At 55.7% G+C, this 13,238-nt stretch overlaps 1 protein-coding gene across 1 annotated transcript; it reads right to left on the reverse strand.

The window, feature by feature from the left end:
• Positions 1–283: 283 nt before the first annotated feature.
• Positions 284–12,561, reverse strand: NOL9 (nucleolar protein 9; the record flags this gene model as incomplete). Its single annotated transcript, XM_084241844.1, has 12 exons — positions 284–433; positions 1,058–1,191; positions 2,454–2,631; positions 5,006–5,117; positions 5,427–5,724; positions 5,817–5,978; positions 6,932–7,029; positions 7,452–7,548; positions 7,651–7,789; positions 10,605–10,732; positions 11,253–11,472; positions 12,175–12,561. The coding sequence occupies 12 exons, from the start codon at positions 12,559–12,561 to the stop codon at positions 284–286; spliced, it is 2,103 nt and encodes a 700-aa protein (XP_084097970.1).
• Positions 12,562–13,238: the final 677 nt, after the last annotated feature.

The raw sequence follows: 13,238 nt of genomic DNA on the forward strand, positions 1-13,238 counted from the left end.
ACTAACCACGTTCTTTCTGTTTTAATGGTATACAAACCTCTCCTTGCTGTTTTATCCCTTTAGAAAATAAAATAGGCAGCAAATGGTTATCTACACAGATGACGAGGGCAAAACTCCAGGTCATGCAGCTGGGGCAGACGCCGGCGTGCCCACGAGTCCCGCACGAGGCACTGTCTGCGGCGCAAGCATCCGCACAGAGAAGCCCACGACTACGCGGGCCAGGCTGGAGACAAAGGCAGGCTTTTTGGTCAAAAATTCCTTTCCCTTACTGAAAAGAGCAACATCAGTTCGTTTTCCGATAGAGTTTAGGCTTCGGGTGCACTTTCTCTTTATGTGTTTCCTCGAATTCTCTTGCTCCAATTTTCTCTGACGCACCAGGAAGTTTAAAGTTATAGTCCGTGGTGATGTAAGGGATTGTGCCCTCGGGCCCGCGCTGAAACGAAGCAGAGAGCGCACATGGGCCCCGCCAGCCCTGTGAGGCGCGTGCGCGGCACCCCCTCCTCCGCAGAGCGCAGGGCCCTGCGGATCCTCCCGCTCCTGCCAGGACATCAGGGCCTGGAAAGGGCTGCTCGGAGCAACAGCCGGGACTGTGTCCCCCCCAGCCACAGCCGCACCACACAGCACAAGTGCAGGTGGTACAGGGGAGTGCCCAAGTCCCCAACAAAAGAAACTGTTACAGGGCAACAAGCAGGCAAGAGGGCAGGAAGACCTGCTGCCTGCCCGGCCCTCTGGACGCCCTGGCCAATGTGACCCCCACGACCTTCCTGTGGTGCGGCAGGAAGGTGATCCTGGGGTGGCCGCCTCTGCTCCTTCTCCCACATCCTGCTCCCAGGAGATCGGCTGCACCACAGGCTCCTGACCACGAGCGTTGGCGGTTCCTGGCCTTGGGCCGCTGCGGCCATTCTGGCTTCCTGCCCCACCTCCCTAAGCCTCTCCCACAGACTGAGTGTCCCAAACAAGGCCCTGCTCCCCTGGGGCTCAGCCCCACCCCAGGCCCTCACTCCCTCTGCCCTGGTCTTGGGCTGCAGCCCGTGGGGCTGCCTGGCGCCACACCCACCTGGCACTTGAGGACGCACTGTGGGATGGACACGGCCCCAACCAGCAGACAGTTCACATGTCTTAGCTGTTCCGGGGGCACAGGGGTGAGGATGTGGTAAAGCCTCTTCTCCATGTCGATCCCCCTGCAGATTCCTAGAACACATGAGAGTCACACACTCAGGAAGGAACCCAACCGCCCCCCCAGACGAACTCAAGGGCCTTTACAGAGTTAGCTTCCATTTCAACTATTTTGCTGCAAAAGTGCAGAGCATGATGGGAGGACTTGGGAAGCTGCTGTCGTGCGGCTCCTCGTGCGGCTGTGAGGCATAGGTGGGCTCCAGGTGAGTGTCCTTGCTGACCAAGGACACAGGCAGGGAGGCACTGGGAAACAAGGACATTCCTAACCTTCCCCACCATCAAGCCCTTCTTCGTGGTCTATGTTAAGCGATGTGATTTCTGTGGGATGCTTTTGAGGCGCACAGGGCACAAAACCAGTGATAGGGGCCATCCCTGGTGGCACAGCGGTTGAGCGCTGGGCTGCAGAACTGCGATCCCTGGCCGCAGGCGAGGGTCCCACATGGCGTGCAGACCTCTCCTGCCGCCCACTGTTCCCCTCAGCAGTGTATTTCGTCAGTCTGCCTGTTCTGTTCCCCGCTCTGGCTCTGGTGAATTCTTTCACCCTCCCGCATTTCTGACTGTGCCCAGCGCTTGTATAAATAAATAAATAAATCTTTAAAAAAAAGATGGGGGGGCCTCCCCTGGTGGCGCAGTGGTTGAACGCTGGGCTGCAGAGCTGCCCGCAGCCTCTGCTGCGCCAGTTTGATCCCCAGCCACTGGCGAGGGTCCCACATGGCACACAGACCTCTCCTGCTGCCCGCTACTCCCCTCAGCAGTATACTTCAGTCCTTCTGCCTGCTCTGCTCCCCACTCTGGCTCTGGTGAATTCTCTCACCCTCCCGCGCTTCTGACTGTACCCAGTGCTTGTATAAATAAATAAATAAATCTAAAAAAAAAAAAAAAAAAAAAAACCAAACCAGAGATGGGCAGTCAACTATTCAAGGATTTAGCTCATTTAGCGATACCTCAGTCCAACGCCCAATGGGGAGCACGGGCATGAAGCAGGTGAAGAGCTGGCCGGGGAGACAATCTGGGAGTGAGCCACAGGAGGGGCTGGCCCTCACAGTGAGTCACATGTTAGGGAAACATCCAGTGACCAGACCCGAGGACCCTGCATCTTAGGGGCTCTGGGAGAGGAAGCAGAACAGAAGCAGATCCTGCCCACCTGAGGCCTGTGTGCAGAAGACAGAGACGCTTCTGACTAGCAGGCTCCATGCGGGGCTCCTCGGTCAGGACCAGCCAGCCCAGCTCAAGGGGTCAGTGTCGGTGGCTTACAGACTCGTTTCACTCCTACTCACCAAACCCCAAACAATCACAGATGGGCGTCTGGGCGAGCAGGATAGGACCATGCGTGTATCCGCGGACATCATCCATGATCTTGCAGAGGCCCACCCAGCTGGCGTTCACGGCGTACAGTATGTGGGCAGGGGCCACATCGGAGTGGACGATCCGGAGCGCGACAGCATTGAAAGGGACCTGGAAGGAAATTTGCATCTCCCTCTATTAATCCCACTTTTTCGCAAGACTGTTTCTAATTTTTACAAATTTACTAATCAGTTATCTAAAGTATGCCTGTCAGGCCTCCCTGGTGGCGCAAGGGGTTAAGACACAACCTATGAATCTATCCACAGCCTCTGCAGCCCGAGTTCGATCCCTGGCCAGCTATCACAATCTGACCACCTTAGAATTGATTCCTCTGAAGATGATCTGGAGTTTGCTGACACAGCAATAGTTCTTAAAAGTAGTAACTTTAACTAAGGTCTATTTCTTAAGTGAGAGAGCCATGGTTCTAGGAGTTTAAGATGAGAAGGATAAGGTAGAAAGAAACTACAGAGATAAACATCACACAAAAGAGGTTGCACCAGCTCAAGTGTTTACACTCCAGTCGCCCTCCTGCCCTCACTGGCGTTGCAAGACCACCGGCAAGGGAGTTACCCACATGGCACAGCAGACCTCTCCTGTCTCGCCTGCTGCTCCCCTCAGCAGTGTTTTTTTTTTCCCTAGGATTTATTTATTTATACAAGAACTGGGGTACAGGTCAGATACGTGGGAAGGTGACAGGATTCATCAGAGACAGAGTGGGGAACAGAACAGGCAGACTGACTGAAATACACTGCTGAGGGGAGCAGCGGGGAGACAGGAGAGGTCTGCTCGCCACATGGGACCCTCACCTGGCTGGCGGGGATCGAACCGGCACTCCAGAGGCTGCAGACAGCTTCACAGCGCTGCACTCAACCACATGCGCCACCAGGGGAGGCCCTCAGCAGTGTATTTCAGCCAGTCGGCCTGTTCTGTTCCCCACTCAGTCTCTGGTGAGTCCTCTCACACCCCACACCTCTGGCCTGTACCCCAGTTCTTGTATGCATAAATAAAATCTTAAAAAAAAAAAATTTGCCTGCCAAACCACCTACCAAAAAGTATCTAAAAGGAATGAAAACATGAGCCAGTGAGTCCCCGGGTGGGCAGTCGCCACTTTCACGTGAAGAGCCTACAGCGCTGACCCGGGCCCCGCCTACAGCAACGATCCCAGCAATCCAACCCAAGTGCCTGGGACTTTTCTCCAAAGACACAAACAGGGTACATGTTTGGAGATGTCCTAAATGAGAAGTCAAGGGAGACTGAACACCCCATCCACAGAGCAGTCCCTTAATATAAGAAAGTAAAAATCTGTTCATTGACAGAAAGCCCCGATTACTCCCTGACAAAACGTACTGAATTAGAAAATAGATTGGAACATTCGATGAATGACTCCCTTTATTTAATGTGTACCTTCCCGGGCAACAAGTCATGTAGATTTCAAAAACAAATCTGAAATAACAAAAGGTAGCACCTAAGTTTCAAGTCTGGCTCCAGAGTGTCACCCACGAGGCAACGGCACATCAGCCCCAACCCCCTGAACACCTCCCGGCTCCTCCAGGGAGGTGCCTCGGGGGCCTGGGGCTGCAGGTCAGGCGACACCTCCACATCCAGTCGCCACACAGTGTCATGAGTGTCCCTCTTAGGCGGTGAAGAGCTCCAAAGAGCGCCCGGCCCCAACACGCAGAGGGTGAAGGCACTGGCCCTGGAGTACCTTGGCCGGGACTGGGCACCCAGCCCGAGCTAACAATGCCACTTTTTATCATCTGTGAAATGGGAGCAATGACAGGGCCCGGTGAGGAGTCAGCACAGGCCTAGAACAAAGTCTAGCACAGAGTAAGCACGAAGAGATTGTCCTCAAAAAAAGTTTTAAAAATAAAAAAAGCAAGAGGTGGGCCTCCCCTGGTGGTGCAGCAGTTGAGCACTGGACTGCGAAGCTGCCCGCAGCCTCTGCTGCACCGGTTCTATCCCCGGCCGCCAGCGAAGGTTCCACATGGCTGCCCCCTTCAGCAGTGTCCTTCGGTCCTTCTGCCTGCTCTGCTCCCTGCTCTGGCTCTGGTGAATTCTCTCTCTCTCCCACGCTTCTGACTGTACCCAGTGCATGTATAAATAAATAAATAAATCCTTAAAAAAAAAAAAAAAAAAAGGCAAGAGGGCCTCCCTGGTGGCGCAGGCGGTTGAGCGCCACACTGTGAAGCTGTCCTCTGCAGCGCGGGTTTGATCCTGGCTGGCCGGCGAGGATCCCACATGGCGAAGCAGACCTCTCCTGTCTCGCCCACACCTCCCCTCAGCAGTGTATTTCGCCAGTCTTCCTGTTCTGTTCTCCGCTCTGTCTCTGGTGAGTCCTCTCACCCTCCCATGCCTCTGGCCAATACCCTGGTTCTTGTATAAAAATAAATGAATCTTTAAAAAAAAAAAAAAAAGCAAGAGCCACCTGTTGCTATTTTATCACCACCCAGAATCCTAAGACTCCAGTACTCATGTCTCAGCTCACCTGATAGGGCTTCAGACCCTGCAAGGGGCAGAGTGGTTTTGGCACCGGGGGCTGCAGCTGGCCCAGGTAACCCAACACTGCCAAATCACGGAAAATCCTGTTGTGCCACTCCCTGCAAAAAGCGAACACAGCACCAGAGGCCGTCTGTCACCACGTGGGTTCTAGATTCAGAGTCAGCCCCACCCTAACACCATGGAGCCCACCTTCCGCGAACTCCCTGGAGAGACAGAACACTCTCCTTCCAACTGGAGGCCACTCCAGGCATTTCCCTGGGGTAATGAGAGCTCCCAGAGTAACGGAGTCCCCTTCTGGAGCACGAGCTGTGGCAGAGGCCTGAGGCCCCGGGGAGTACTCAAGAACCCGAGGGGAGAGGCAGCATCATGCCAGAGGAAGCGAGCCTCCCAGGCAAGACATGACGTACCTATTTCTTGAAGTTTTCCTGAATGCAAACTCCGACTGCACGCTCATCAGTTTGTGTCCAGTGAACACCACCGGACTCTCCTTCTCGTCATCAGCAAAGTCCAAAGTCTCCGCGAATTCTGCCAGGTGGAAACCCCTATTTCTGACCTTGATCTTGCTCTTCGTGTATAAGCCGTCCATGTCGTCGACGTAGTCGGGGGTGAGACGCGGCATGTACTGGCTGCGGCTGGAGCTGAACTGAACCACATGGCTGGGAGACAGCAGGCGGATCAGGTCGATGAGCAACAGGAGCCCGTCATCTGTGAGTGGGAGAGAGTCAGGCTTCTGCACAGGCTGGGGGAATGGCCTCTTCCCCGTGGCCACCCAGCCTCCCGACACGCATGCGGCTTACCCGACACCCAGCCCATGGTGTTGACGATGAGCGGGGACTCCCGCTTGTAGGCGCTGAACACGTACTTGACTATTTCAATGTAACTCTCACAGTTATTCTTACAGGAAGGCTTCCCATAATACACCATTTTCTGTGGTGTCCTCTGGTGGGTGAAAGGTGGTCCTGGAAGACAAGGGTCAGGGCTGTCAGCCCTCTACCCCTTGGAGGGTGGGAGGGCTTTCCTTCCACTGTCATCACAGAAGGAGGAGGGGAGAGACGCTGAGAACACAGCACCCACAGAGCAGCTGTACTCCCATTTTCAGAAATCTAAGCTTTCCACTGAATGCAAAGGCACGCCTGCTTTGAAATACACTATTGGGCCTCCCTGGTGGTGCAAGGGGTTAAGATGCAGCTTATGAAGCTATCCGCAGCCTCTGTAGCAGTTTGATCCCCGGCCAGTCAGGGAGCAACCCACATGGCACAGCAGACCTATCCTGACTCGCCCGCTGCTCCCCTCAGCAGTGTATTTCAGTCAGTCTGCCTGTTCTGCTCCCCACTCTGTCTCTGGTGAATCCTCTTACCCCCCACACCTCTGGCCTGCACCCCAGCGCTTGCATGCATAAGTATTAAAAAAAAAAGTTTTGGAACCACCAGTGACATGGTTGGGCAACACTGTGAGTGTGTTTAACGCCACTCAACAGTACATGCACGACTGGTTAACATGACAAGTGCCAGGTCACGTGTGTTTTACCACAACATAAAAGCAACTGGGGACCCCAGGTTGGATTCAAAACCAGAAAAACGACAGTAGCAGGAGAATCGATATGTGCTTAATAAAACCTATAGATTGTTAATATTATAGCAGCGTTAACAACTTGGTTTACTCATAGACCATTTTACACAGTTACAGAAAATGTCACTATAAAGAAAAGGTGTTTCTCACTTACATGAAACAAAATGGGCATTAGTTCCATTCACTGAAATGTTTTTACAGGCTGGGGAAGAGTTATGATAAGACTGTAAGCTTGATAGGGTAACGTTCTCTTTTTATAATTACACATTCTTTGAGTTTTAAATAAGCATCATTACTTTTGAGTTTCATCAAACCACAACATTAAGAAGCATACAATACGTACCCAGAATTGGTTCCGTGACACTGACTAAGGAAATGCAGCCAGGAGGAGTAAATTCCGTCTGTCCCAGATCACACTCCAAATAGTCAACACAAGGAAGACTGGAAATTGAAAAGAAGAAAACCTTAGGCAGCTTACGCCCTGGAAGGATAAGCCAGACCTTAGAGGCTTCCCCGACGCGGGTAGACCCACCACCACGCCAGCTTCCGGGAAGGTGAGGAGGGAGAGGGCATAGGTGGTTGGTGGTTGGTGTCCACGCATGGGAGGCACCACTTTGTCTCCCCTAAAACCTCAGATCTTATCCCTATTGTCTCTCTCTGGACCTGGACGAACACAGACTCAGACCCAAAGGCCCCTTTGCCAGCTGACAGGAAAGGCCACATGCCCCGAGACACCTGACTCCAAGCACGGGAACAGACGCCAGGCCAGCAGTTTAGGGGTACAGACGCATGCCATTAAGTTTCTCAAATCTCACCTCACACCAAAAATGTAGCAACACGTCACACAGAATAGAAACACTTACCTATTCAAGAGCTGGTTAATCAGGTATCGATTAAACGTGGACTTCCCGATGTCCTGGGGCCCGCACGCCAGAATGACAGGGCAGCCATCGACTTCCTCTGCGGGGAAACAGAGATGAGCCCAGAACGAGCGCTCTCTTTTAGGGCTCCACTCACAGCGGTCCCAAGGGCGTGCCTGGACTTCGCCCACGTCCTACTCACCACAGGCGACGCTGACCAGCTCTTCCAGGGCGGAGAGGGCACTCTCAGTTAAACGAAGGCCATTTTTTCTCTTTTTCTCTTTTCTAATGCCGACAGATCTCAAGGCTAGAGATTCAGCATTAATCTGGGAAGTTGGACTCTGAAACGAACAATTTAAACTCTAAGAAAAAGTGAAAACTAATGCCCCTTTCTTCAGTTCTAAAGGAATAAAGCCTCTCTCTCACCCCCCAAATCCTTCGATGAGTCCTTCAGAATCTATCCCAAAGTACTCATGTCTCTGTGTTCCAGCACTTAAGCTCCACTTCCAGTTGCCATGGCCTCTCCAGGAGCCGCCACGGGAAAAGAAAACACGGAAATTTAAAAGTGATCGCCACGAGAACACTGAAAGGAGGCCCACAGCTGCGGAACAGGCTGGTGGTTTGGAACAAAGTCAAGATGGTCTCCAGAAACAGCAGAACAAGGAGCACACTTGGAGCCCAAGGAAGTGGGAGGCGAGTCCAGAGGCCCAAGGACTGTCCAATAGGCACAGAAGAGGGGAGCAAGGAGAGACCTGCCTCGACCACACCCTTGTAATTTGTCACTGCTGAGGATGGAGACACCCCGATGGCATGAGGTCCTTAAGGCTTTAGGGCAAAATCCTTTCGAATACACAAGCCCCAGAAAAATAGAGATGAAAACATAAGGTCGCATCTTGCCATTCAGAACTTTCACTTTCAAGTGGCAAAGGCTTTTCCACAGGCTTTCTGGTCCTTTCTCCACTGCCCTGATCAAGCCACTCGGCTCTGCACAATGAAACTGATGCAGCCCCAAGTCTGTCTGCTGTCCCACCTTCCTGTCTTCTCTCACCTCCAACTTGGAAAGGCGACCAACTGACTCCCAGCACCCCACTCGGCTGTGACATCCAACCTTGTTCAAAAGCAACAGAAATCCCAACAGAGCAACCTGCGCCTGCCCCTGCCCTGCCATTCGCTGGGCTCCCCTGACACACCGCGTCCGGTGCTTCCAAGGCCAAGCTCGCAGCCGACAATCCCAGCACCCTCCCTCCTCTCTGCAGCGCCAGCAGCTCTCTCACCCCTCCATCAATCCCACCTAGTGACTTCATACAAACATTTTTTCCACCCACCTTAACAAAAAGCAACTCTTGGGCCTCCCAAGTGGCACAGCGGTTGAGCGCTGGTTGCGAAGCTGCCCGCAGCCTCTGCAGCGCAGGTTCGATCCCCGGCTGCTCCCCGGCCACCAGAGGAGGGTCCCACATGGCGCGCAGACCTCTCCTGCCGCCCGCTGCTCCCCTCAGCAGTGTACTTCGGTCCTTCTGCCTGTTCTGCTCCCTGCTCTGGCTCTGGTGAATCCTCTCACCCTCCCGCGCTGCTGACCGTGCCCAGTGCTTGTATAAATAAATACATAAATACTTAAAAAAAAAAAACAAAAAAACAAAAAGCAACTCTTCTTGGGGGCCTGCCGGGTGGCGCAGCAGTTGAATGCTGGGCCGCTAAGCTACCCGCAGCCTCTGCAGCACTGCTTTAATCCCCGGCCACCGGCGACAGTCCCACATGGCGCACAGACCTCTCCTGCCGCCCGCTGCTCCCCTCAGCAGTGTCCTTCGGTCTTTCTGACTGCTCTGCTCCCCGCTCTGGCTCTGGTGAATTCTCTCACCCTCCCGCACCTCTGGCCTGTACCCCAGTGCTTGTATAAATAAGTAAATCTTTGGTGGGGGGGGGGGGGAAGCAACTCTTCTTGATCACACTAATACCGCTACCACTCTGTCATCTGCTTTCCCTTCCTTTACAAAACCAAATGCCTTGCTGCTGCACCCTTGGGGTCCTCTCCCCCGTAGCCCCAAACTCTAAGCTCCATTCAGCCAGGTTATCCTCCTTGGGGATCTACCGACCCTCTCTGATCCAGACATAAGCAGCCTCCTCAGGCCTCATCTTCCGGTCGCAGCATCTGTCTGACGCAGCCGTGCACTTGCTGTCCGGGAAGGACTCCCCCTGGTCACGCTCAGTGCCAACCCCTCCCTCACTCGTCTCCGCCTCTCAGCTGCTCCCTCCTTTCCGCCCAGCTCTCCCTTGGGGGTTCTTGGGCACCTCCCCAGGGGCCGCTGCCCGTCGCATGGCTTCTGGAGTCCTCCTCAGCTGAAATTTACACTTTCAGTCTTTTCTCTGAAGTTCGGAGTCACCCCTCAGGCTGCCCACCTGACACCTCCAACTGGATGTTCGCACGCTCGCATGCCTCACCTGCGCCTCCTGCTCCACACACCCAGATAATGAGGCCAAAAAGCCCAATCCCTTGATTCCTGCTCACACCTACATCTAGTCTGTCCACAACGCCATTAATAGTAAAGATAATCATTTTTAAAAATGCCAAGAGGTGGGCCTCCCCAGTGGCGCAGCGGTTGAGCACTGGGTTGCGAAGCTGCTCGCAGCCTCTGAGGCGCTGGTTCGATCCCCGGCTGCTCCCCGGCCACCGGATGAGGGTCCCGCATGGCGCGCAGACCCCTCCTGCCGCCCGCTGCTCCCCTCAGCAGTGTGCCTCGGTCCTTCTGCCTGCTCTGCTCCCCGCTCTGGCTCTGGTGAATTCTCTCACCCTCCCGCGCTTCTGATTGTACCCAGTGCATGTATAAACAAAAACAAACAAACAAATAAAAAAAAAAAAAAAAGCCTCTATTAAAAAAAAAAAATTCTTAAAAAAAAAAAATAAATAAAAATGCCAAGAGGTGCTAAACCAACCACAACATGAAATGATGTCTTTTTCTGGGGGATGAAGCTGAGGGGGGTGGGGCGGAGACAACACATCTTCTGTATCATCTTTCCCGTGCCCACATCTTACATTCCACGTGACCTACAGACAACCCAGCAGACAGATTGAGCTCCTAAGGGCGCGCCCAACACACTCAGTGGACAAGACTTTTGGGGAAAACAGTAACTACCTAAATTCTAAATGAAAACTGGTTTTACCTCTTGTACGAAAATATACGACAAGCCCGGATGGCTGTTGATGAAGTTCACGGTGGGGGTTTTCAGTTGTTCCAGCAGTACAATGGAGCACAGAGGAGAAAAATTCTTCATCAGCCAACACCTGTCCTCTATAAGGAGAAAGATAAACTACCTTAGAAAGGGAGACTCCATTCAATTCTCTACCTGCTTTTTGGACTATGATCTCCTCAGCTAAAAGGTAAATTTTAATTTTTCTCATATAAAAAAATGAAAACAATAGTTCCATTCACAGCACTATGGTGAGGGTTTAAACACAGACAGTGTGAGGCCTCCCTGGTGGCCTAGGGGTTGAATCTCAGGGCCAACACCGCTTTGGTTCAATCCCCAGCCAGGGAGCTGACCCACACATGGCGCGGCAGACCTCTCCTGTCTCCCCGCTGCTCCCCTCAACAGTGTGTTTCAGTAATTTGGCTGTTTTGCTCCGGGACTCTGTCTCTGGTGAATCCTCTCAGCCCTGCACCTCTGGCCTACACCCCAGTTCTATGCAAAAATAAAAAATAAACGGGGACAGCGAAGTCTGCATTATCTAAACACAGTAAGCACCTACAATTGAGAGGCCTTATAGGCCTGCAGCAAAGCAGCAGGAAAGCAGCAGGTTCCTCCCGTTACCTCGGTTAAGGTGCGGTCGGAGCAAAGCCCGGGCTTCCCTTTTTATCTCCTTCCTGCTTCTCTCAGGCATTAAGTAGTGAACTGAGCTGATGGTCAGGCGAGAGTGGGTATAGGTCGAGAAGACATCCTGGGGGGGCTGGCCTTGGCTGATGGCAAAACCAAACACCTGCACCTGGCCATAGAGGCAGGTCACCCGACAGATCCCGCTGAATGTGAAATCCTAGCAGGGAAAGAAAGGAGGGGAAGAAAGAACATTACATATTCTGTTGCTACCAACTGCACGTAAAGAAAAAAAACCCTTGGGCCTCCCCAGGTGGCGCAGCGGTTGTGCGCTGGGCTATGAAGCTGCCCGCAGCCTCTGCAGCGCCAGTTCGATCCCTGACCACCAGGCGCGGGTCCCACATGGGGCGCAGACCTCTCCTGCCGCCCGCTGCTCCCCTCAGCAGTGTCCTTCGGTCCTTCTGCCTGCTCTGCTCCCCGCTCTGGCTCTGGTGAATTCTCTCATCCTCCCGCGCTTCTGACTGTACCCAGTGCTTGTATGAATAAATAAATAAATCTTAAAAAAAAACCCTTAATTGCTATTCACATGTCCAAGGCAGCTGCCTTCTGAGCAAGAGGACCCCGCTTCACGTGACCGTCAAGTACACGAGGACCACCAGGGGGTCCCATAAATTGGGCTCTGCTGCTCTCTGGCTTCCGGTCCTGCCTGAGGCCCCTCCGCGGGCTCCCAGCGAGGGGGGCTGCAGTCGGGCTGCCTGCGGCGAACCCCAGTGCTGCCTCTGCCGCACACCTCTCGGCAGGCGGCCCGGCAGTGTCCTCTCCGGGCACATCGGGGCGTCGCGGGGACGCCGCCAGCGAGGGCCGGGGCGCGGGGGTCGCGCGCCCCACCAGGCCCGGCCCGGCCCCGCCCCGCGCCACCCACCTTCTCGAGCGGCAGCAGCAGCAGCGCGCGGCCCGGGCCCAGCGGCCGCGCCGGCGGGAGGCGGGCGCTCGGGGCGGCGGCCGGGGCGGCGGCCGGGGCGCGGCGGGCGGCGGGCGCGGCGGGCGCGGGGGGCGCGGCGGGGCGGGGGGCGGCGGCCGCGGGCCGGGGGGCCGCGCGCGCCGAGGGGCAGCCGGCCGCCCGCCAGTCCGCGCCGGCCGCCTGGGCCTGCAGGAGCCGCCGCCGCAGGCGCTTCCGGCCGAGCCCGCGCAGCGAGGCGAGCTGGCGGCGGCGCCGGCGGCCGAGCGCGAGCTGGGGCCGCGCCTTGCGGGCCCGCACCCACGTGGCGCGGGGGGCAGCGCGCCGGGGCGGCGGCGCCGAGTCCGCCATGGCGGCCGTGGCTCCCGCGCGCGGGGTCTCGCGAGATCGCGCCGCCCGCCCCGGGCCCGGCCCCGCCCCGCCCCGGAGCCCCGCCCACATGACGCTCCGCCCACAGCTCGCCCCGCCCACAGGACGCTCCGCCCCCAGCCCCGAGCGCGAGCCCGGCCGCGGCGCGCGCGCCCCCTGGCGGCCTCTCGGGAGCGCCCCGGGCCGGCGCCCGCCCCTCGGAGCCCCGGCGCGCCCCGGCCGGGAGCGCCAGCGCGGGGCACCCACCCTCCGCCTTGACTCTATGCAAACGCGCCCCCGCGGCCGCCTCGAGAGGGAGGCCGGACACCCCGCGCCCCGCCGCGGGGCCGCTCCTCCGGAAACGCGTCTGGGAATCTTTTCCCTACAGAAAAGCTCCTGGATTCGGGCTTAAGCAAAACCGCCCATTTGCATGGCTTTGTTTGCATGCGTCCGTCTTTGTTCCGTGGGAGCAGCCTTGCATTACCGGGCAAAACCTGCATGCATTCACTCAGAATTTCACTGTCAGAAAACTGAGGGCGTGGGGGGTGAGGTCAGATCAGAGTCACCTCTCATCTGGTAAACTGAGGCCCAGATGACAGCTCCCTGATCGCAGCCCTCCACGCTGCCCCCTGCCCCCCCAGAGGAGCTGTGCCCAGCCTTCCTCTGCACAAAATGCCAGG

This window comes from Talpa europaea (genome assembly GCF_964194135.1).
Source record: "Talpa europaea genome assembly, chromosome: 9".
Classification (NCBI taxonomy): Eukaryota; Metazoa; Chordata; class Mammalia; order Eulipotyphla; family Talpidae; genus Talpa; species Talpa europaea.